Source organism: Protopterus annectens, chromosome 4.part1 (genome assembly GCF_019279795.1).
Source record: "Protopterus annectens isolate FY-2018-M chromosome 4.part1, PAN1.0, whole genome shotgun sequence".
Classification (NCBI taxonomy): domain Eukaryota; kingdom Metazoa; phylum Chordata; order Ceratodontiformes; family Protopteridae; genus Protopterus; species Protopterus annectens.
The window spans coordinates 172,009,583-172,035,621 of NC_056734.1; the positions used below are offsets into that span (position 1 = coordinate 172,009,583).

General features: G+C 40.4%; 1 protein-coding gene across 2 annotated transcripts in view; it reads right to left on the bottom strand.

Annotated features, from left to right (window-relative positions):
* Positions 1-15,800: 15,800 nt before the first annotated feature.
* The window catches only part of LRRC34 (leucine rich repeat containing 34), a 958,875-nt gene continuing 948,636 nt past the window's right edge, over positions 15,801-26,039 (bottom strand). For both annotated transcript variants that reach the window (XM_044070081.1, XM_044070080.1), the window contains one exon: positions 15,801-16,197. In XM_044070081.1, coding sequence (XP_043926016.1) covers positions 16,003-16,197 — 195 coding nt within the window. In that variant the 3' untranslated portion in view covers positions 15,801-16,002. The remainder of the gene's footprint in view (positions 16,198-26,039) is intronic.

Below are 26,039 nucleotides of genomic sequence, written 5' to 3' on the forward strand. Positions count from 1 at the left end.
TGACAGAAAATGGGATAATACGCTCGAAGGAACTGGGTCATATGATGGGGAGCACCTTACTCTCGGTAAAGACATAACTGGCTTGAATGGGCAAAGTGTCAGATCTGGTCTCGACAGATCTGACCCATCCTTGCTAGATGGGATTGGAGCTGAAGAGGTCAGATCCGATGGAATAGTGATCAGAGCAGAAGGCTCTGATTAGGTCCTAGACTCCCCAAGGAAGATTTTATCTTTTTTGGCTTTGTCTCCAAAGTATTTGTCGGCATCAAAAAAGATCTCTTTTTGGCCTTGCCCAAAGATCTGGAGGACAAGGATAAGGCAGGGCTCGATTGAGCCAATTTAACTTTAGAAGTAGAGCTTGACTTTTCTTTACCTCCAGAAATAGCTTCACCAAATGAGGAAGGTAATATACCCCTTAAAATGAGCTTGTTCTTGCTATCAATTAAAGCTCTATTAAAAGAGTGACAGATCACACAGTCCACCTGTAAATGCAGAGGCCCAAGACAATACACACATATGGAGTGCACATCGCTAAAAGGAATTTTGTGCCTGCACTTTGTGCATATCTTGAAACCTACTGGTTTCTCCTGTTTTTCTGCCATAACAGAGGAAGAAGGGCAGAGAAAACATGCACACAGACACATTCACTCAAAAAGGACAGTGAAGGAAAGACTTTTTTTTTTAAGGGCAGATAGAAGGAAGAAAAAATGGGAAAGCCTACTAACAACAGTAAGTAAGAAATACTTCAAGGGTAAAAAGGTGGGGGGGGTTTAAGTAGTCTAAACAGAGAAATGATCACCACAAGAAAAAGTCCTGAAGTTCAAGGGAGAGACAGACAAGAATTATTATACCAAAATTTTAAGAAATTAGAGATGAAATAAGGAAAAACATTGAAAAAATACAACCTGACGCAAAGAGCTAGCTGGAATGACTATGTCTTCGCAAAGCGGCAAATGAGATCTGGGGTATTTGGGACAGATGTATTATGGGTAAGGGGGTATCCAAGAGCTTTTTTGGTTGCCACGAGCTTGCTAATGGCTGAGTTGGATCCAAGAGCTCGCATCCAAACCCACATGTGAGGAGGAGATGAAAAATTGACAATGTCAGATCAAGGGTTATCACTACTGCCATAGATCCTATTGCTTGCAGATCTAGGTGAGCTGAGATCATAGTACTGCAAAGTATCTTGTTAACTTGTGACCTTAAGGTCTGAACTCTGGAAAGGGAAAGGGAGGCTATTGTTGACCTTGTGTCGAGTATCACTCCTATCAATTTCAGAATCTGAGTTGGCTCTAGATTTGACTTCTCAACATTTATAGTTACTCCTAACCTTGTACAACATGGATAATTTCTTCTCTTGTCATGAGGAGTTGATGCCTGGTTGGAGCGATAATGAGCTAGTCATCTAAGTATGGAAGCACATGGAATCCTTGCATTCTCAAGTGAGCTGCTACCACTGCCAAACATTTGGTGAACACCATGGGGGCTGTGGTAAGGCCAAAGGGCAGTGCTCTGAACTGAGTACATCTAGTCATACTTTTCCAAAAACAGAAGAATGGACTGAACAGTGACCATCTGGAACTTTGTCTTTCAAACAGATATGTTCATGCTGCTGAGATCCAGAATTGGTCTCCAGTCCCGTTTTCTTTGGCACTAAAAAGAATCTTGAGTAAGTTCTGCATCCTTTATGGTATGGGGGACCTCTTGAATGACTCTTTTGTTTAATAGCTTTTGTATTTTAATGGCTGCTTGATCCCTCTGACTGGGTGGACATCGGGGATTTTCCTGGAATATGGAGGAGGAACAGAAAACTGAATTATATATCCTCTGGATATGATCCTCTTTTGTCATCTCTATCCAGGCTCTTCAGTGCAAGGGACACACAATCCCTGATTGCCTCCAGAGGTGGACAATCAGGCCTCCATTCAGGAGCGCTCAAAGGGTTTGCCAAAGAATGGTTCCCTGGACTCTTGATGTTGCAGGTCTTCTCTGCCGTGATGGTGGCATCTACCATTTGAATTTCCCCTTCTGCCTCTGGAAGAAGACCCTCCACATCTGTCCTGGAAAGATCCTTGTGATTTTTTGAACCACATAATTTCACCAACTCAATGATTCCTTGAAAAGGATCTTGGTGGGGGGGGGGGTAGAAAAATGTATGCCTACAGCAGAAAGGGTCTTTCCATCCTTCTCACACCTGGACAATGTATCTTTCACTTTTGGGCCAAAAAGAGAGGTGCCATCAAAAGAAGCATTAATGAGCGTAGACTTAACAGGCTCTGCGAAGTCACACAAGTACATTCAAGCATGTCTCCTAATGGCTACACCTGAACCCACTGCCCTTGAGGTTCCTTCTGCCACATTAGAGATAAGCCTCATGGATGAGTTCGATATCGATTGTAGGGTTGCCAGCTGTGAGGTGACTGAATCCTTCACCTCCTCCAACATGGTTCTTACAAGGGTATCTGAGAGTTCATTAATCAGATCCCTTTGTAATCTGGTGAAATGTGCCAAACAGTTCAGCGACCTCAAGGCAAAGGTCCCTGAAGCATAGACATGCTTCCCAAACCTGTTAATTGACTGCAACTCCTTGTTGGGGAGATGAACAGAGGAACTCTCATCAGCTAGTTCCTTTCTGCTAGCTGCTGCTATGACCATGGCATCAACAGTCAGAGCCAAACTAACCATTCCTGAAGCTTCAAGATGTAGAGATGGCTTTGAAACACCTCATATCTGACAGAGTATAATCAGCTCCTAGTGCACTCTGGATCTGATATCATGGAGGAGCTGAGAGCAAGCTTTGGATCTGAGGAAACAACAATCTTCAGATCCAAAGAAGACGAGCCTGGACAACTTGGATCCAAGGGCTCCAAAACCACAGAGGGAGTCAGAGGAGGAAGAGTTAGAGGTGGTGTTGCTCATGTATGGGCTTCCTGACACAAAGGGGTAGGAGCAACAAATAGATGGCTGTGCTCCAAGAGGATCTGTCTCACTATCCTCTCCACATCTTCCACAGTGAGACTTCTAGAAGATAGAGAGGACTGTTTGAAAGGAGAATCTGGTCTATAAAGGAAGGGAGAAGGTACTCTCATTGGGACTGGATCTACAGATGGGGACTACCTTGTCCTAGGTAGTACATGCTGCAGTCTTGGTGGATCTGACATCTTTGGATCCAATAAATCCTTACTTTTCTGAGACTTTGGATGCAAAGAAACAGTCTGATCCGTTGACATACTTTTTGTCTTTCTCTGATCCGAGTGGGTTGGATCTGAGAGTCTAATTTTTCTTCTTCTTAGATGGATCCGAGGAAACTGTAGGATCTGAACAAGGTATTTTCGAAGTTTTCTCCAAGGTCTTTGAAAAAACAGAAGATCTCAGAGAGGAATGTGGCAACGTTTTAGAGGTTTCTTCAGCTATGCCATTGCCAAAAGAAGAAAGTAAAAGCCCCTTTAAAATCAATTTGTTTTTGTATTCCATTAATGCTCAGGGAATACACGACATATTGTGCAGCTCTCTTGCAGGTGGAGGGGGCCAAGGCAATAAACACAGAGTCAGAGATAGGGATCTTCTGACTGCACTTTCCATACTTTTTAAAACCTACAGGAGCTTTTTCTTTTTCAGCCATAGTCCACTGAAAAAGAAAATGAACAGCTACAACTACTTCAAGCATAACAACAAGATTTAAAGAATATATAGACAGAAAATATATTTTTTTTAAATTGGAAGAGGAAAAAAGAGAGAGGACTACCTACAAAGGTAGTAAAGAACCACAATAAAATGCAGAAGGGTGAAGGGAGAGAAAAAGGGAGAAAAAGATATTAACAATAGTACCAAGAGTACACTAGTACAAGAAAAGGAAAAAGATTTAAGAAGAATACCACTTTAAATACAGAAGAAACAAGTACTTATCTAGCCCAAAACTCGGGAGAAAAATCACCATGTCTTTCATGTAACTGCGGTAATGAGGATGGTGCATTATGGGCAAGGGAGAAGCTTTAGGGTTCTAAGTTGCCACAAGCTTTCACAGTGGAAGAGTTGGATCCGACATCTCAGATCCAGACCCATCAGTCAAGGACAGAATGAAAACTGACAACATTAGATAGTTTGTCCCTGTCCATATTCAAGTTCAACTTAGATCTATGGACAAGAAATAGAAAATTTACCCCAGGACTGCCCCCTGTACTACTAATGGATAGAGGCAGCTCCTAAATGGCTTATCCCAAGCATGGATCCCCTTTAATTATGTGTGTATGATCCCAGTTATTCTCATTAGGGGTAATATATAATTATCGACCTTGGCATGGGTAAGACCAATCTCTAACTAAATTGGATAGGTTAACTGAAGCACAAAAAGGGAAATTGTGTAGGCTTAAAATGGCCCAAAAGGGCAGCTAGCCTAGTACTTACCTGTAAACCTAAGAAAAAAAATCACAAATCTCCAGGCATGGAACAAAATGTATATTTTAATACTACTACTTAAAAGTAAATTATTATATCACAATTACTCACACTGAATGAAAACTAACCAGACTGACATTAAAATAGTGAGGAAAATAGTATTTTGCAGTAAAACATTTTTATTCTCTTCCTAAGATTACATGTGATTTACAGCATAAGGGGCATATTCAATTAAACATAACTGTGACAAAGCCTCATTTTTATTCATCAAAATACAAGCTAATGTTTACTTTGGAAGCAAACAGGAATTGAAGTAGAGCAAACAACTAAGCTTAGAGCAAACTTGAACTTCACTCAGAAAAAGAAATGTAAAACGAGATGTGATGCAGTCACTTTATGCACAAAGTAAATAGTTCTTATAATTAGCAACCATGGGATGGACAAGGCCAATCTATAATCAAATGGGGTAGATTATTTTGAGCACAAGAAGGGAAATTGGCTAGCCTGAAAATGGCCCACAAGAGCAGCTTGTCTAGTACTTACCTATGAGTTATACTAGTAAGTAAAAGGAGACGGAATTAGAAAATTGAGTGAGGTAGACCAGGATGGATTAAGTTGCCACAGCAATTCAGTAATGGAACATTTGGTGGGGAAATGAGATTACTTCTGTGTATGCTGCCACCAGAAACCTGGCGCATAGATGGTGAAGAGTCCCGGTGATCACTGGGTAAAAAGAGTAGAAAAGATTATGTGTAATCAAGCAGAGTGGGCTTTGCCTTCTTCAAAGTCTACTGCATTATCAGGAGAAGAATAACTCTTTTTCAACAAAGCTGTCACCAAAGTCCTAGTGAAGATGTACAGAGGGTAGAATAAGAGGTAGAAATGATGAAGAAGACAATGCTGTAAAGTCCACTAATGACGCATAATAGGATGATGAACTAGAGAAGATGTTATACAAACAAGCAAAATTGATTAGGGTACCACCAAATTCCACCACTGTATCAAAAAGAAAAAGCAGATTTCTTAATCTGGACTATGCTGCCACCACAGTCGCAGAGAAAGAGTATTGAATTAAGTGTGATGCATTAGAGTGGACAATGTTTACTGCTTTATAGAAAAGTAGAAGCTTTGTTTAATAAATTATGTGCTTCCTGCTTCTCTCTTTCCAAAAAGCTATACAGTTCTCTGCGAGAATTTTAAACTATCACTAGAAGACTTGGGAACATTTGGAAAAATAGCATTGCCCCATTTCTAAAATGATGATGTGAAACTTGAAATAAAACTGAAAACATTTCTACATACTTAACAATGTAAAGTAAATAAAAATGCCTATTTCTTGCAGATCACATGAATAATAAAAGAAAACTGCAGCTTTAATAATAAAAAAAACTACCCTTGTATTTTCAAACACCAGAAAAAATATAATTTTAAATAGTATAGCTTTTCAACATGAAAAAAAATAATTTCTTTATGTAAAACACACAGTCAAATATTTTTCTGAAACAGTAACATTTCAAAAGGCATCTTTCAGATCCTAGTAACTTTATAAAAATGAAGGTTGAAAAGCTGGAGCTCTCTGAATGCATTTCTGTGAAAATGGCTTTAGCTAAATTCAACATAGTTTTGCCTACATTACTTATTTATTTTAACTTGGAGGTTGCGGGACCCTGGACTTAGGTTTTCTTATTGGTCAATTTGTCAAAGATGGCACATCCTCATAGTTCGAACAGTCAGCACCATTGTGCATGGCTTGCTGTCACATTCAGGGAAACAGCTTATCGAGGACTGTGGGTGGTAATATGTTCATGAACCAGTTAGATGACCATGTGAAAAGACTGGTATAGGTCATGTGTCAAAGGTGGAAATCATGCGAGTTGCCTAGATGGCACACAAATACATTGTATATTATGCCCTGCTCAATGTGCACCACCTGGAAATTGATGAAGTGGAAGCCCTACTGATGAATATACTGGATGCCATGTTGAGCAGGTGAGGCCGATATAACAATCATCTGTACTATCTCAGGGAAATGGACTACATCATAGAATGCCTGCACAGTGTGGTTCTCTAGTCTGCTGTCCATGGAAAACATATATGCTCCACCATGCTACAGTGTCATATCAAGGAACTGGTCAAAGATTTGTGATGCTTACACCAGCAAAACTCCTAATATATCCCCTATCAGATGCTGAAATGTCTTCATGGCAAGGATGGTTAATGCTAGGCAGACCTTCATGTTAACTATGACAGGCATTTCCCACATATCAATCTGATTCCATTTGAGGGTGGCACGTCTCCTATTTCCTGTATGGTGTTTCTGTCCATACTCTGGCAGTGATAATGTCTCAGTCATGGAGATGATAGAGCTGTTGGTAGATTAGCTGAAGACAGACCCATGTGCATTGCAAAAGGTGATGATTTGCAGCACTGCAGACACTGACTTTGAAGGAAACTACTAACATTTGCTGTCCTGCTAATGCTAATCCTAGCATCACAACATAAACAAAACTCCTTTACACAGTAAAATCCTGACATTCAGAAGAGACGATGACCACAGCCCATCATGCTGTGTACATGTCTTAGCCACAGTCACGTTTTATATCACCATTTGTTATGAAATGTCTTTCACTCATCTGCTGAAACTCATTTGTATATCATAACACAGTCATTAGCATATGATGTACACTGCACTATTTCCCTGGTGGTGCAGTCATGCTACGTATGTCTCTGACTCATCCCCTCCCCGCACATCACTGCGTACTGCAAGAGGTGTGACTTTAGTGATGTTTTGAAAAGTGAGATGGATGGTGCAGAGGAGATACTTTGGGGGAGGTTATTCCATTCCCTAGCAATGGTGTGGGAGAACAGACTTTTCCCTACAGTGTTATTGGTTTTGGTTATTCAGAGCAGGGTTTTGTTGGATGAGCGTAGAGAGTGATTTTCAGAATGTTGGTTTAGGGCTGAGGTTTTCTGAGGGTTCCTTATGTTGAAGGTGAGGACTAATTGGTGATAGCTAATTAGCTGAGGGAGTTCTATCCTTCAGGGCAAGACAGTGATGACTTCTAAAAGTGGAGTTGTTAGCGAATTTTGCAATTTTATTGTAACATGACTCCAGTTTGTTTAGGTCTGTTTTCCTGATATGAATTAGGATTGATGATGCATACATTAGGGTAGACAAGAGGTGGGTTTGGGCTAAGGAGATTCTAGCTTGGTCCGATAGTAACTGGTTTTGTTTGTATAGGGTTCCTAGTTTCTTATGTACCTTTGTGATGGTTTGTGAGATATGGACATTAAAGTTTAGATTATTATCTATTTCAACCCCAAGCAGCTTAGTGTGAGGGGAGGGGGAGATTACGGTCTTGTTTTTGGAGGTGATAGTGAAAGCAGGAGGTGCGGATTTGGATTTATTAGGGGAAAAAAGGAGTAATTTGGGCTTGGGGTTTAGAATGAGTTGGATATTGGTAATCCATTGTTCCACGGAGCAGAAGGATTCTTGGGTAAGCTTTTAAAGAGTGGTTATGGATGGGGCTGAGCAGATTAGAGTGGAGGTGTCTGCGTACTGTATAAGTGATGCATGCAGGGTGGAAGTATGTAGTTTGTTAGTGAAAATGGTGAATAGCAGAGGACCCAGTATTGATCCTTGTGGGACGCCTATAGCAGTTGGTAATAGAGGAGATAGTGTACTCTGCCATTTAACTGATTGTTTTCTGTCAGAGAGATAGCTTCTAAACCATGAGTAGTAGAGGGGGTGAAGGATAAGGTTGACAGAGTGTCTATGAGTAGGTTACGGGAGACCATATCAAATGCTTTTGATAGATCTAAGAATATAGCTGAGACGAATTTGTTGTTTCTTAGATGGTTAATCTGATTGGTAAAGGAGAGTAGAGCAGTGGTTGTGCTATGGTTTGGGTGGCAACCATGCTGTGTGGGGGAGAGGAGGTTATGTGAAGATAAGAAGTGCATTACCTGGGTGTGAATACATTTCTCCAGAAGCTTGGAAAGGGGGGACAAGATAGCAATTGGCTGGTAGTTTGATAGTTCATAGGAGTTTCTGCCTTTGTGAAGGGGAATTATATGTGACACTTTCCATAGATAGGGTACGTAGGTTTCTTGTATAGAGCAGTTTACAAGAATTGAGACAGGGTAGGCTAGTGATTCTGCAGCTAATTTTCGAAAATTTGTGGGTAAACCATCTGCTGCGAGTGTGGTGGGTTTTAGTTTACAGATTAGCTTTTTAACTGAAGAGGTTGGCACAGGTGAGAGTGTGAAGGTGGGTATGTTAGTTCTACAGTTGGGGTGGTTTTAGTGTTCTTGTTGGATAGTTGGATAGATAGTGCGAGGATAGATTCTGTGAAGTGATGGTTGAATTCTGAAGCTATGCTATCATTATCAGAATTGTTGGGAGATGGGGTGGTGGTTTTGCCGGTTTTAGAAGCCTGCCAGAACTTTTGGGGGTTTCTAGAGTGCTTGTTTTGGATGTCTAAGAAGTAGTTCTTTTTATCTACTTTTGTTTGGGTTTTGTCCTTATTTCGTAGTTCTTGATATTTCTGTCTGCCTTGGATAGTGTTATTCTTTTTCCAGTTTTTCCAGGAATTGTCTCTGGCTTTTATTAAGGATTTTGTTGTCCTATTTTGCCATGGGGTATAGTTAACTTTTGTCCTGGGTTTCCTGATGGGAGCTAGTATATTTAGTACATTCATAAAAGTACTATTAAAAAAATCAACTGCGTGGTCTAAGAGTTTTTAGTGGATTCCAGTCATGTTGCTTGAGCATACTGTTAAGAGTTTGTGGACTGACTTTGTGCTCGTCCCTAGTCTCCTTGAATAGCATGGGTTTGCATATTTTTGCCTGTTTACGAAGGAGGAATGTGGGACAGTGGTCACTCAATGTATCAGGTAAGCAGCCCACATGATAATTTTCTGTGGGGATATTAACTAGTGTCCAATCTAGAATTGGGGTTCTATTGGCTTTGTTGCCTACTCTGGTGGGTTCTTGGATTAGTTGTGAGAATTCAAATATGTTAATATGGTTTGAGGGGTTGTTGGAGTTGCAGGCTAGCCAGTCTAAGTTTAGGTCACCTAGTAGGATGGTTTCTTGGGGTAGGTTGATTGTGGCCCATTGTAGTATCTCTTCTATTATAGGTGAGTTATTTCCTGGAGGAATATAATTACAGAGGATGTTGATAGCAGGATGGTTTCTTGGGGTAGGTTGATTGTGGCCCATTGCAGTATCTCTTCTATTATAGGTGAGTTATTTCCTGGAGGAATGTAACTACAGAGGATGTTGATAGCAGGATGGTTTCTTGGGGTAGGTTGATTGTGGCCTATTGTAGTATCTCTTCTATTATAGGTGAGTTATTTCCTGGAGGAGTATAACTACAGAGGATGTTGATAGCAGGATGGTTTCTTGGGGTAGGTTGATTGTGGCCCATTGCAGTATCTCTTCTATTATAGGCGAGTTATTTCCTGGAGGAATGTAACTACAGAGGATGTTGATTCTCTTTTTGTTTTTAAGGGACATAACGGAGCCTAATGTCTCTGCATTCTGGAATTTGGGAAGTAGGGTTTTTAGTGGTTGGAGGTTGAGTGTATTTTTAAATAAGATTGCAACTCCACCTCCCTTTTTGGTACCTCTGTCTTGCCTTAAGATGTTATAGCCTGGGGGAAGGATTTCTTCATTTTGTGTGGGAGGTTTTAGCCAGGTCTCTGTAACGGTTAGTATGTCTGGGAAGTAGTGGGATATGAATGCGTGAAAGTCATGTAGTTTGTTGGATATGGTACTTGTGTTTATATTGATAATAAATAGGTCTGACTTGTGTTTCTGGGATAGGATTGGGTTGCTTGGACCAGGGTTGGGGTGTATGACCCCTGAGATTAGTAGCCATTTTCTGAGGAATAGTGTGAGTTTTATGGCATAGGCTATATCAATGTGTTTTTTGGGTACTGTTAGCCTTTTATGAGGTAGTGTGGTTGCAGTTTTTTGTATGTAGAGTAATGAGTTGCTGTTAAATAGTGTGGAGCATATTACCATATTTGTGTGTGTGTGTGTTATGTGGTAGGTAGTGTTTGTTGGTATGTTAGAGTGTATGGATGTGGTGTAAGCTAGAGTGGTGAGAGTTAGTAGTAATACTCCTAGCTTGCCTTGCATGGTGTGGGTGGGGTGTACAGAGGAGGTTATTGTGGTGTGGAACTGGTAGTGGATCTGATGACTGAGGGATGGTAATAGGCTGTTCTGGACGGGGTGGAGATATATGGGCTATACGTGTAGGAGCACTGGGGGTGAGTGGAATTTGGGGGCAGAGAGGGGAGTGGAGTGAGCCCGAAGGGTGAACAGAGCGGGCTAGAGCAAGAGAACCTAAAGCTGCAGAAACCTATCAGTAACAGCAAGAGATTGACTGAGCAAGAAGGCAGCTTAGCCTACAGATAAGGTAAGGTAAGATGCAATTAATAATTAATCTGTGGTTAGCTTCCCTAGGAGGGAGTGGGAAGTTGGAATTATAGAATGAGGAGTATGATTTAACTAAAAATTCCACCCAGCTACGGTAAGAAAGGTGGATTAGTAGAGTATGTTCCTACCGAGTGGCCAACTTCATTAAAGCTCTCCAAGTTAGAAGCTGAATGGAGCTCAATGTAGCTGTGCTCACCTCAAAAGATGGTCACAAAGTAAGAGAAAATTGTTAAAAACAAATTCAATGACATTCACTTAATAATTAATTCTACTGGAAGGCTTGTGTTTACAAGTTGAGAGATCCCAAGGTTGATTTGAGCTTTAGCTGAAAATTAATTCAGAACCGAAGGCAGCGGCGGTGGTGGTGGGGAGGCGCAGTCCCGAGGCTTGTGGATGGCCCGAGCAAACTGCAAAAAGAGAAAAAAAGAGAGTGTGAGCAGAAAGTGAGTGCCTACAAATATCAGTGGTGCACAATGTTGTCCATACTACTGCACTGTATGCCCCTGAAAGCTATGTTTATGCACCCCATGGCTTGAATATGGTGTTGGTTTACAAATGTGAGTAAGGTAAATGTTCAATTATCCATTTTAATAAAAATACTGTCACTTGTTTTATCTAGCAGTGCTTCTCCAATTACCAAAGAAGCATCACTAAGATGATGCAGGGCTCTTCTAGCTCTGTCCCATGCCATCTCCTCTTCAGTAGTTTGAATTAAAAGAAACCAGACAAATTATACAACAAAAGAGAGAACAGATGACTTAGGCTTATAAAATATTTTGCCTTGATTTAGATCTTCTAGACTTAAAATATATATATATGTGCTTTCTATCAATGTTTTATCCCCAAAAACAGAACATTATTTACAAAATAAAAAGCAAACGCCACTAGGTGTAAACTTGTGCCTCAGTTTTAGTGTGATATGTCTATGTTACAAATTTTGATTGCATTACAGATCAGATGTTCGTCCTACTTAAAGCTAAAAGTGTGGGTGAAAATGCCTTGGGTCAGGATGCTAAACAAAGGTGTTAAGTCTTCTACAGCTATCGAAGTGTAGAGATGAGACCTTTATGGCAGAATGTTAAAATGCATCGTTATAAAAGGTCACTTACATAAATTCCAGAGCCGTTCATTGGTCATGGCTGTAAAGGAATCAGCATGGGGGAAGCAGGAGCCCAGAAGTCAGTACAGCAGCCACCAAGAAATGGCTTTTAAGATAGCAAGCAAGGGTACCTTCAGGGTGTTGAAATGAGCAAGACCACAACATCAGCAAGATAGTGGGTTGAAGAGCTGCTCTGTTGTTCCGTTTTTGTATCTGTTGTCATTGTGATAGCACTGTCTATCTCTGTTCTATCACATCTGTAATGGATAAGCAGCCTTTAAAGGCACAAATTTTAACAATGCCATAAGTTAAAAAAATCAAGCTAGTTATTTAGCTCATTCAAAAATCAACAGATTGATTTAACTAATACTAGAAAGTCTTTTGTATGTGTGTAGAAAAATAGTATTTTAAATGCACATTTAAATATAAGTAATGTGACCTTACTGACATGGTGTGTCAGCTGTGTTTTGAATTTTATTATTTACTTTCCTGGTTGACTGAAGAGGTGTTGGCTTCCATATTATATGTTAATAAGGGCATAGCTATTGGCAGCTCTCATTAAAGCAGGATGCAGCAATATTAAGGCAATTTTATAAACTTCATTAGAACTAAAGCCATGTAACTTAAAACTGCTGCAAGAATAAATTTACCTGCAAACTTGATAGTTTTCACAAGATTGTGTTAGTACAAGTAGGTACTACTCTTATTATCAGTCATGCCTTCTCTTTACAAAAATGTGATAAAATAAAGCAAGAAATGATTTGCCAAGCTTGGTGCTCACTCTACAATTTCTAACTTCCAAACTCAGTCAACTCTTAACAATTGAGCGTTTCTCCTTAGGACTAAGTAATCAATATCATTCTTTCCAACTCCAATACCAACAGTGTTAAACTGCAGATAGTCTTAAATGCCTCCTCTCCAAAGTGGCAGGCTTATAACTGTGAAACCCTGGAAGCACCCAAAACCTGACTAGTCATATTCAAGTCACAATAAACCAAGAAAAGTCCAACACTATGAATCAGCATTCCAATAAATACAAAATGAAATGCAGTTGCAAAAGAAATGCAATGAATGTGAAACTTGCTGTAATGCCATAAAATCCTCCTGCATGCTCAGTATAGGAAGCTGTGCTCCCCTAAACTCCTGCAAGTTTTTGAAAACTCAAAGTTTTTGAATGGAGATTGCGGTACAGCGAGGATTGGGAAATGTACCATTTTCCTCACTATAGTTGCAACTTTGGAGTTGGTATAAATAATTTGCAAAGGTTGGGGGGGTGCAGGGGGACTTGCCCCCCTGTAAAAATGTAAAAAGGTAGAATTTTGTGGGTTTGTTTTTGTTGTTCGAGGTTTTGTAGACTCAATCATATGGTCTATTCCATATTTTTTCAAGTTTCTGAAAAGTCGATTATCTGACTCAGAGGCGATCTCTGCTTAACATACAAGGCCATGTCAAACCCAGAGCTGTTGGACATGCTACACTTAAAGAAATCCCAATCCCTCAGAGCCACATGCTCCAGGGATCTAAACCTTGTCATCAAAATAAACAAAACATGCTGGAGGGATAGATTCCTGACCCAGAGACTCCCCAGACTCTGGAATAGATTGCCCATACATGTCAAGCAGAGTGCCTCTTTGGCCCTCTTCAAAAGGAACCTTGACGATTGGATGGGAGAAAGGAAATTCACCCCGGGATCACATCAATCGCACTGCTAGACAGGGGTCAAGGGAAGTAAATAGTGTGGGAAGAAATAGCCAGGGAATTGTTATGGCTAGTCTTATATAGGCCCTAGGGCTAATAGCCTAGTACCAACCTATGAACCTATGACAGACCTATATATACATACATATATATGTATATGTGCATGTATATATATATATATATATATATATATATATATATATATATATACACACTGCGGTGGTGGTGCTGCGGTAGCATTGTCGCCTCACAGTAAGACGTTGTCCTGTTCGATTCTCAGCTAGAGTGTCTTCTGTGTGAAGACGTGCGTGAATGGGCATACCTTTGTTGAAGGTTGTGCGTCAGGGCCAGCAACTCGGCACGTAAAAATCTGTTGCCAATCATCAGCGGACCGGAGTTCCGCTGTGGCGACCCCTAACCGGGAAAAGCCGAAAGACACAACATATATAAATATATATATATATATATATATATATATATACACACACACACACACACACACACACACACACACACACACACATATACATATACACACACACACAATTAACTCTGACACTGCTATATATCACTGCAGAAGGAATACTATGAGGTATCACAACCTAAGACTTACTATATATTCCCTATGGTGCACTTCAGTCAGACTGTTCTGAAGATTGTATTTATAGGCCTCAGAATTTCAACAGGAACTCCTCTAAAAGTCTGCTGACTCACAGTAAATGCTCCTAAAATGGAATACCCATTGTCAAAAAGCTGTGCTACTACCTATCAAACTTTATTTCACAGTTCTTATATACACTGTGTTCTTCAAGCTTCTGAATTTAAATTGCTACTCTTCTTTTGGAAATCTGCTGGCCCCTGTTCTAATTCCACACAACTTCATTCCACATCAACATCTTCCCAGCACCTTCATATTCCCCATTATTATGTAGTCAATGACTCAGGTTACGGAACAGCATTTTTGTTACTATTATAATCCACATCACCCTCCCAGCCTTTTCAATGTTTTAAAATTATACCTTAAACAAAGACTGTGTGTACAAAATGTTCAGGAATTATTTAACTACAACATGCCTCATGGTACTCTGTAGCACAGACTGTCTTAAACTATAATCTGAGAAAATATTCAGTTCAGTAAAACCTTGCATGTCTCTGTTTCCATAAATATCTAGTACTACTCATATTAGAAACATTTTAGTCAGCAGAGATTGGCATGATGACAAACTGCCACAGAATGTTCTTTGTATTTACTTTATTTACCTGATTTAAGAATGAGGAGTTATTATGTACTAGTTTTAGCAGTCTACATCTAGCTACATCTTAGAGTCTCAGTAATAACTCTGTGTTATCAAGACACTATTTTTCTTCTTTCTGCTGTAAAACTCATATTTTAATTCTGTTATTTAAAATGTTTAATATTATGTAAACAAATTTTACATTTATCATTTGAAATTACTATATTTTTTCAAAATCATGGCTGTAAAGGTTATGGCCCTCATGATTCAGACCGCCCACCTACTTAAATTAATAAAATAGACAATATAAATCCTTTTTACCCATATTTTGCTTATACACATTCTTGTAATAGTTATAATGCATGAGAAAACAAACAAATAAGCAAGAAGAAGGCCAGAAGATCAAGAATATAAGCACTGGATCCATTCTCTAACACAGATATTATCATTTCTATCAGAAAGTTTTGGTTCCTCAATATGACATTAAAGGGAAGGACAGAAGGAAGAACTATCATTAAGTGTCATTTTAAGAACTATGGCTTTCAAAGGAAGATCTCCTTTACGTGTGAAGTTGAGGAATATAAGAAAATTTTACAACATAGTCAGGGATGCTGTACAATTGAAGTATATTCTCTTGAAGAAAAGAAATTAATAAAACATATGTCATGCTGTTCAGTATATGCCTGAGCTCTGTTCAACAAAAAGACCTGAAAATCCTTTGTGGAGTTACCTAACATACCTGTGTGGAAGAAGCATATGACAATATTCAAGGAGTACTTCTGGGGATGACTCAGTTCTATACAAATACCTACTACAAAATTTTCTTTGACATAAGATTATTTGTTTCATGCCACTTACAGTAAAATATTATTAACTTACAAATGAAAAAGACATAATAGACAAAGAGCAAATGAAACAGCACACAGCACTGAGCAAACTTATTTATTCTGGTGTGAATAATCAACAGCAATTATAAAAGAAAATTAGGTTGTAAACTATTACAGTAACTTCTGAGTGTATACACTTCTAACAGGAAGCGTTTGACTACAGGATTCTGTAAGGAACTGGGAATTCCATGAAGAAATACAAAATGGAATGCCTACTTTTAAAACGGTACATGGACAGCTTTTAAGAGGTTCCCATTACAGCTAGGCTAGAGTTACAAATAAAATCACCATCCTTTCCAAAAGATGGTGTCCAATAGTAGTTCCTTCTTAGTCCATGAAATAACTCTGCAACATAAAAATGGTCATCTACCACATAGGGCCGAACATCTGTGTGATTCTCTTCCAAGCGTCCACTTGCAAGTAAATCAGCAAAAGCCTAGAAAAAATAAATAAAAACATATTTTTACATAAATTATGACATTCCATTGTCCCTCTTCAGAAACATAAAATTCTGTGTTTCTTGCAACAATGTCAAAGTTTCCTCTCTTCAACTACTTTAAAAAACAGTCCCAATACTCATGTCTTTTATATCTTTACGTACCACTCCATTGAACATGTAACTACCTATCTGAATGACAGTAACTCCCATAATATAGAGGATTATGAAGGGGTCTCTGATCATAACAGCTTATTACATGTTTGAGACGTGGATGCCAAGAAATTTACCTTAACATGGATGTTGTGCCACTGTAGTAATAGGGCCTGTATGGAGTTCACTAGTGAAGTGTTCAGTTCCTTATGTTTGGCAGGTGTCATAGCTCACAATCTTGGGTGGTGAAGTGAGATACTCCTAGACTTTCAGGTACAGACTGTGTACCCTTCGAAGGCATCTCAACTCAAACAATCTGTGTTGTTCCTTATCTGTGACCATGGGCAACACTGCCTGACAGGTCAGTTATGGTGACACTTACTATACCCCAAATGGAGGCGATATGGCAGCAATGTTTTTCACCACAATCCTCAGGAGACCTAGCATGGCACTGTCCCTGAACTCCATGGCCTCACCAAGGCACTGACAGCGCTAGAAGATGAGATCCCCACAGAAGTCATGCATCACATCCACCACCTACATATCATCAAGGGCAGCAACACACTGTGCTTAGAAGACAGCCCTGCACATATCCAGGTTGATTCCTACTGCCAAAGGCAAATAAAAGGCTGGCTGTACCATATGACAGCAGTGGGAAAGAATAGTTGTGTAAAATTTTTCCATAATGATAGATATCCTTCTGTTCTTTGTTGCAGTATTCTTAACATGAGGGAGCTCCCACTGCAAGCAACCCGACGTCGACCAGTATACAAAGGTCTTGCACTACTATAAGATGCATTGTATGTCGCACGTTGACTGCAATCATACGTCGGCCATGAAAGTGATGTACGCAAGCATCTACCTCAGAACTGAATGCCCCATGAGGAAGCCAGCCTAAGGAAGGAAGGATATGACCATCCAGTGAAAGGAACCAAACCACCAGGGGGAAGGATGGAGGGAATGGAATACTGCAACAGAGAAGAGAAGAACATCTATCATTATGGTAAGATTTTATACAGCTATTCTATGTCCTATTCATCTGTTGCAGTATTCTTAACATGAGGGAGACTACAAAAGCTCATGACGAGAGGTTGGGGGAACAGGCAGTAGAGCTCTCCAGAAACCCATGGAGTATGGTTCTGGCAAATCTTGTTCTGGACCTAGAAATGCCATCCAATTTGTAATGTATAGTGAAGGTATGAACAGAAGTCCAAGTAGCTGCTTTGAGAACAGAGCTAGTGTCCAATCCCTTGAAGAAGACCCCTAACAAGGCTACAGCCACAGTGGAATGGGCCTTTACAGAGGACGCAAGGGTTTTTCCATTTTTCACATACCAGAAAGAAATAGCCTTAGAAATCCAACTAGAAATAGTCTGCTTGGAAATAGGCAATTCCATGGTCCTGAGATGATATGAGACAAAAAGCTGGTCTGAATTTCTAATATCTTTAGTCTTGTCTAAAAAATATAAGTTGTCTATGCACATCCAGGTAGTGGAATACCTCCTCACTAGGATTTTGTGGAGAAGGAAAGAAGGTAGGTAACTGAATGGCTTGGTTGAGTGACAATTCACTGCCTACCTTGGGCATAAAAGAATGGTTGGTACGCAAGGACACCCTGTCTTTATGTAAAACCAAAAAAGGGGGGAAGAGGCCATAAGGGCCTGAGAAGCTCAGACACATGTCTGGCTGATGTGATAGATAGGAGAAGCACAGTTTTCCAGGAGCAATATAGCTAGGACACTGATGAAGCTGGCTCAAATGGGGGAAGAGTCATCTTTTCTAGCACAAAATTAAGATCCCAAGGTGGATGAATAGGTTTCCTGGGAGGACTAATGTAAAGGATGGCTTTAAAAAAATTGTTTAGTCTCAAACCTGCTAGCTAGAGGGGGAGACAGAGGCAGACAGGCAGAAATGGCTCACATATGGGCCTTCACTGAAAGTAGTCCAAGCAAGTACTGAGCGATTCACAAAAATAGATTAGAACCAGAGGGAGTTCAACTTTTAGTGAGTCCTCGTTTTGTGAAAGACGCTAGACTGAAAATCTCTTCCACTTGGCTAGGTAGGATTTTCTGATACTGGATTTCTTGTCTCCTGCAGAACCCTAAGTGCATCCTCTGAGAACAGGTGTCTGAAAAGAATTAAAACCCTATCACCCACAGAGTCAGCTGAAGGGTAGACAAGTGGGGATGGATGAGAGTTCCTTTGTCTTCTGTGAGGAGGTCCACCCTGTGAAGTAACTTGTGGTGATTGCCCTTGGACAGATGCAGAAGAAGGGGAAATCAATGCTGCCTTGGCCAAAAAGGAGTCAACAGCAAGAGTTTTGGTCTATCTTGCTGAATTTTGAACAGAACTTTCAGAATGCTTGGAAGGAGAGGGAACGCATACAGAAACATCTCCAAGAGAATGAAAGGGCTTCCACCTTCCAGAACAAAGGGTGAGGGACTCTGTCACAAAATTGTGGAAGCTGTCTGTTCATGGGGGAGGCAAAGAGATCTACTTGTGGAATACTCCACTGGTGGACAATGTCTAGAAACACATCCCTTTGAAGTATCCATTCATGGGACTGCGTTAGGAACCTACTCAAAGTGTCTGCCATGTAATTTTGGTTGGATAGGATGTCAACTGCCTGGAGCGTCACCCTGTATTTGACTGCCATCTCTCAAACCTGGAGTGCCAGCCTGAATAACAGTTAGGACTTGGTACCCCCCTACTTGTTCACATACCAGTGGATCATCATATTGTCTGTGAACAGTTTTATAGGTCCTGGGAGAAAGTTAGGATGGAAGGTTTGAATTGCTAACAGTAGTGCCCTCATCTCCCTCACATTGATGTCTTCCCTTTGTTGAGAGGGGGACCATGTCCCTTGAGCTTTCAAGTTTCTGAAAGCTGCTTCCCATCCCACATCTGAAGCATCTGTGAACAGCTCTTGAACTGGAGGTTGGGGTGCAAACAGAGTCCTGGGTTTAGAGACACTTGTTGGATACACCACTGAAGTTCCCTCTTTAGATGGGATGAGGAGGAATTGAAAAGTCTAAAGGGTGCAAATGCTACATCCAAACAGACTTCAGAAAACACTGGAGTTTCCTCATGTGAAGTTTTGCCAGAAGGAGCACTGGGATAGTGGATGCCATGAAACGCAGCACCCTGACCCTGGCTGACATGTGGTGAAGGGGTAAAAGGTTTCTGAAATAGGACTGAAGTTCCATTGCCTTTTGAAGAGGGAAAAACACTCTCATGAGGTTTGTCTAAATCCTGCACCCCAGGAAGATGTGATCCTGAGAGGGGCAGTGAATGGATTTTTTTGTAGTTTATAGTGAATCCCAAGCAATAGCAAGGAGAATGTTTTTCTCTAGGATCTTTGGGGAAGTTGCCATAAAGAAGAGATCATCTAGGTAGGGAAAAACATGGATGCCCTTAAACCTGCAGTAGGCAATGACAGGGGCTAGGCATTTTGTAGGCACCCTTTATGCAGTAGAAAGTCCAAGGGGCAAGGCAGAGAACTGAAAATTCCAGGAAGTCACAGAGAAATGTAAAAACTTCCTGCAGTTGGGGTGTATGGGAATGTGTAGATATGCATCTTTGATATCCAGGGAGGCTAAGAAGGCTTTGTGGCAAGATTAGAGGGAACACGGTTTGAAGAGGTAACATACGGAAGGTGGGTACCTTCAGAAAGGTGTTGAGATGAGAGAGATCTAAGATGGGCCTCAAAGGGCCATCCTTTCTGGGCACCAGGAACATTCTGGAGTAGAAACCTCTTCCTTTTTGACCTTGAGGAACTTCCTGAATGGTTCCTTGTCACCACAGGTCTAGAAGTACCTCTGGAAAAGAGGGTAGTTTTTCCTTTGGTGGTTGGGGAGTGCCTCTGAAAAAAGGCAGGGAGTTCCATATCAGAAAGTATCTTTTCTGAATGATGGAGAGAAAGCAGGAGTATTAAGTTATGCTTTCCCAGACTGGCAGGGACAGAGAGAGGCATTGGGAAAGTGGAATGAGAGTGGGGTGAATTGGACAGTCAAAGGGACCCAGGCTTGTCTGGAAAGGGCTGCTTCTGACCTGGAGTTGCAGGGGCAAGCCCTGGACTGTTGAGGTCTCCTAGCATCCTTTTTTGATTTAGGTGGAGGGGTGGGAATGTCTATGTACAAAGGCAGTCTTTGTTGGGCAATTTCTCTGGAATTCAGGCACTGGAGAAACAATGTGCTTCAATTCTAGCATCTCTTTTCCCTTTTCCTGCAGAGATTTACATAAACTAGCTGCTGCAAGACCAAATGAAGTGGAATTGTCCAAAGGGACATCCATAACCTTGGATTTAATATCCTCTGGTAATGGCTGGAGTCTTAACCAGGAGAATCTCCTTAAGACACAGCCAGAAGCAGCTGCCCTGGCAGAGGCCTCTGCAGCATCATGGCTGCATTTGATCAAGTAGCAGACTACCTGTGAAGAAGGTCCCAGCAGAGATGCAGCCAAAGTCTTACTGTCTGAGTCAGGTAAATCTGAAATGACCTGAGACAGTTGGGAAAAAGATCTAAGGCAAATCTGGTCATGTGTGTCTGATAATTAATGGTTCTAAATGTCAAGATGGCAGAAGTATACACCTTTTTGTCTAGTCTTTCCAGGTTCCTGCTGTCCTTATCTGAAGGAAGGAGAGAGGTTGAAGGCAGTAACCTGGATGGTTTGTCTGAAGCCAATAAAATCACAGATGGATCTGCTGAAGGACATTCAAAAAAGAACTTACAATCCTCAGAGACCTTGTAAAATTGGTCAGGCTTCCTAGGAGCAGGAGGCTGGGAGGCTGCGGCCTTGGAAGCAGAGGTGAAGGCATCCAAGAAAGCAGGTAACACAGGAGGAATAGCTGAAGGACTGGGTGATTCCACCTGCAGAAGGTCATAGGACCTTTTTTGTACTTCAGATACCTAAGTGCTTCCCCATTTGAAATGTTCTCGCATTTTCACTATGGTCTCACCAGAGGAGAGTTCTTCTGTGGGGGGGAGTCTGTTCCGTTGGAGTCCTCCTCTAGGGAAGCATAATCTAGAGGGGAGGTTGTCGCTTGTCCTATGTTATGATTCAAGACGAACAGGCGGGGTAGTTCATTTATATGCTTTATTATATAGAAACACATCAGGATGGAGAGCAGCAACATAAAATATAAACAAACTGATTAACTGACAGACCATTACATACATGCATGCTTACATCTCAACAGCTCTCTACAAAATGGCAGTCAGGCTCACACATGCTCAATATTTATGCACATGTGCAAGCTCATGGAAAGCTTCTTAAAGGTATACATACATACTTATCTACATCCTCCCTCTTTAGTGAACTGCCCACAATAAAATGGCATCTGAAAAAGGCATGTAATTATACAGACACTAAGAAATAAACACAACATTCATGTCCAAGTTGCCGTGTATCTGGAACATAATCTGGAAATGCAACATAATCGAGTGATACAGCAATTAGGACTGAGTTTAGCAACAGGAACAGTCATTGGTGAAAAATCTGTTTCAGAAGTTTCAGGAATCTTCTCAGAAACAGAGATATTTGCTGGTATGTCCTCTGGAACTGGAACACTGAATAACTCACTCTGAGATCTACAGTCATTTTCACAGGCAAGATGTTGCAATACAGGCTCAGACAATGGTAATAAATATTTCTGATTCCACCTAAATTCTACTCCTTGTGATTCCACAATGTACGAACTAGGCTCTGGACATATACTTTTCATGACTCCCATCCGATCAAAATCTTTGGACGTCTGCATCCTCACTATCCCCCTTCTCATAATGGATTGAGCGGTTTTCTGGACATATAATAGGACTTCTGGGACAAAGTCCTTTTCATAAGTTGAGCTGTCACTGCTTTGTTGTTCTTAGCACAGGAACCAACAGATTGCCACTAATTGGTAGTGTGGTTCTGGTTTGTCTCGACAAAAGCCTTTGTGTGGGTGAACCAAGATGTTTATCACGAGGAATATTTCTGAGATTCATGAGATTCAGAAAAACGTCACTATTGTCTCATTTTGACTTCTCTGATAACTGTTTCGCACTTTAAAATGCACGTTCTGCCAAACCATTTGACTGTGGGTACTCAGGGCTACTTGTAATATAAATAAAGTCTGACTCTTCAGCAAATCTCTTGGAACTGCTGGCTTGCAAACTGTGTACCATTGTCAGAAATAACTTTGTGTGGACTACCATGGACTGCAAAATGACGCTTCAGCTTAGCAATGACAGTAATGGATGTTAGATTAGGAAGTAGGTCAATCTCAAACCAATTTGAATAAGTCTACTAACACCAAGTAACATTGACCATTACATTCAAAAATGTCTGTAGCTACTGTCGACCAAGGTAGTTCAGGAATCTGATTTAGTTGAAGTGGTTCTTTCTGTTGATGTGGCTTAGTACTATTACATACAGAACAAGATGAAAGTACTCTCTCAATATCCTTTGACATAGAAGGCCAAATACTAGTCCTCTCTCCCTTCTTTTGGTAGAATTAGTTCCTGGGCAGCCACAATGCAAGATAGTAATATACTGTTGTTGCAAGAATTTTGGAACAATCACTTTTGGACCTCTCATGATGATACCACTGCCAAACAAAATCTCATATCTGTAAGGAAAATAAGGTTGCACTTCTTCTGGTAAACAAGATTGCTTTGAAGGCCATCCTCGACTGATAAAGTGGTTGAGCTTCTTAAATACTGGATCTGAGGCTGTGTGACTTCTAAGCTCATCAAGATGTATGGAAGAAAAATTTCACACTTCCATGATTTCAAAATCAAGTTTCTCATTGCCATGCTGTTCAGTGGTACTTCTGGGCGATCTGGATAATGTATCAGCAAGATAAAGAAGTTTGCTTTTTGTGTAGACAAGATTGAAATTATACTTTTGCAATTTCAACATCATGCGTTGCAATCTTGCAGGAGCTGTATGCATAGGCTTTCTCAGAATAGTAACCAGAGGTTGGTGGTCAGTTTCAAATTGAATTTAGCGGCAATAAATATAATCATGGAACTTCGAACATGAAACACAATTGCCAAGAGCTCTTTTTCAATCTGCGCATACTGCATCTCGGTCTGGTTTAGAGTTCTGGATGCATAGGCTACTGGTTTACCCACTTGAAGAATGACTACACCAAGAACAAACTTCAAAGCATCATAAGAAAGAATAAATGGTTTGCGAACATCATAGTATCTGAGATTTGGTGGACTGGCAATTCTCTGTTTCAGGACATCAAATGCTCTTTGCTGTTGTTCTGACCAGGACCAGGATACATCTTTGCGTGTCAACTCTCTCAGTGGTGCTGAAAGTTGGTTCAAGTCTGGAATGAACTTGCCTAGATAGTTAACCATGCCAAGAAAAACATTGTAAGGCTTGAACATTGTCTGGAGCTGGCATCTCAAGAATTGCTGTTTGCTTGGAAGGATCTGGTCGTAAGCCTGAAATGTTAAACAAATGACCAGCATAAGTAACTTCTCATAGCCTGAATATGCACTTCTGAGAATTCAGCTTAAGATTCACTTCACATGCTCTTTCCGGAGCTTTCTTGAGGTTTCTGTCAGGCTTGGCTTCACCATTACCTCCTACTAGAATATCATCTACTATAATAGCACAAGGATATCCAGAAAAAAAATTTGTTCCATTGCACACTGGAAGACTTCACTGGCAGAATTTATCCCAAATGGCATTTTCAAAAATCTGTACCTGCCAAAAGGAGTACTGAAAGTGGTTAGCATTGAGGGTTTTCGGTCAAGCAAAATTTGCCAAAATGAACTCTTCTCATCCAAAACAGAAAAAAGCAGTGGCATCTGGCATAATAGCAGCGACTTCTTTAACTGTACACATTGGATGATGAAGTCTTTTCAGTGCTTTGTTCAAATCTCTTGGATCAATACATATTCGGATATAATCTGAGCTTTGCTTATTAGCTACTACCATGGAAGATAACCATTCAGTCGGTTCGTCAACTGGACAAATCACACCTTCCTGTACAGTTTTGTCTAGCTCGGCCTTGACTCTGTTCTGCATAACTACTGGAACTTTCTGGGCTGGTCTGATAATGGGGCTGACTTCAGGTTCTGACTTTATGAAGTATACAACTGGGAGATTGCCTAGTCTGTCTTCGAAAAGATCAGTACAGGTAGAAAAAACAGACTGGGCAAAATTAGAACAGTGGCCTTTTAAGCTTACATGGTGGACTTCCTTATTAAATGAAAGTAGTCCCATTTTCAAACTGTCTCTGAGGCCTAGTAATGACTGTATGTGCGTTTTGACTATGTAAAATTGCAAGTCACAGCTGTTCCCAGCAGAGTAACATGAAAGCACTACTAAACCTTCAGTTTGAATTTGTTCACTACCAAAGCAACAAGCTTCACACACTTTACCAAATCAAGCTTATCACCAGCACATACTCTAGCAAATGTTTCTGCTGACATAACATTGCACTTAGAACCTGTGTCAGCTTTGAGCTCTATCGGTCTTCCATTTATCTGAACAGTACAAAATTGTTAAGAGAAAAAGTTTTAAAAACATACTGTTACTTGTCTTTTTCCTGTTCTTGCAGAGTGAATATGTTGTTTGTTGGGATATGCCTATCAAAGATGGGCCTCATCTGTGAACAAAATGCAGCATTGCTTATGAACCTGAATGATATCTGTTTTCTGCATTTCAGAATAAAGAGATTTGGTTATAGCTCAATAAAGCCTGGGATAAGGACGCACGGCCGAGTAAGAGTTAATTTACTGGGGGAAGGCTGTGTGTCCTGGAAAATATGAGCTACCGTTGTTGAATTGAACATTCTGTACTTCTTGAACATTCTGTACTAACTGTGGTTTTGAGGTAATTTGTGATAAACATGTTTATCCTATATATGTTTCATAGCCAACTGTCAACGGTCAGAAATGTAACAAAAAGTTGTTTTGCTTGCAGTATAAAAGTTGATGTCAGTAAACAAGTTGATCAGATCAGAGGAGATCAGATCAGTCCAGACCGGACATCTTGGCCAACATGCTGTGTAATCTGGTTAGCAGCTAATAAAGGAAAATTCATCACCTGAGGCAGATGTGACTTGTTTGAATTTTTTCTTCTGACATTTTGGTCCTTCGGACCGGAAACCTCTACAAAGATACAGATCAGACCGACAGAGAGACCAAAAAACCTGTGCAGGTGAGGGTTTCTCATCTTAAGATTCCCTCGACTGAAAGCCCTCTGACTGATTTGTCGTTGAAAGGAGGCCAGCCACTCTCTGATCCCTATCTGAGGGACGGTTTCTGAACAAAAAGGGGAAACGGAGTCTCATTTGGTTCAGGTAGGATGAAAAATAAATTTCTTTTAATTTAATTTAATCTTGTTGACAAGGTTTTATTTTTAGTTAAGGATGGGTAGGATTACTTAAGATTATTTTGTTAGGGTCACCCGTTATAGTCCCATTTTATGATAAGCCCTGTAAAGTACAGTCCTAAATATCTAAAAAAAAAAAGAGAAAAAAAAAAGGGGGGGAAAGTAAAATAAGAAATCTAGGGGAAACATGGGTTCGAGTTGCTGCAAGTGTGAGAGTGATGCCTGTTTAAATGTTGATTCTAAGTATATGGAAGGTTTAAACAAAAATAATGTTAAATTTTTGAAAAAGTGGAAGTCGAGATATGATTTTGATGGTACACTGAATAAGAATGCCTGTGCAAAATTGGTTAGAGA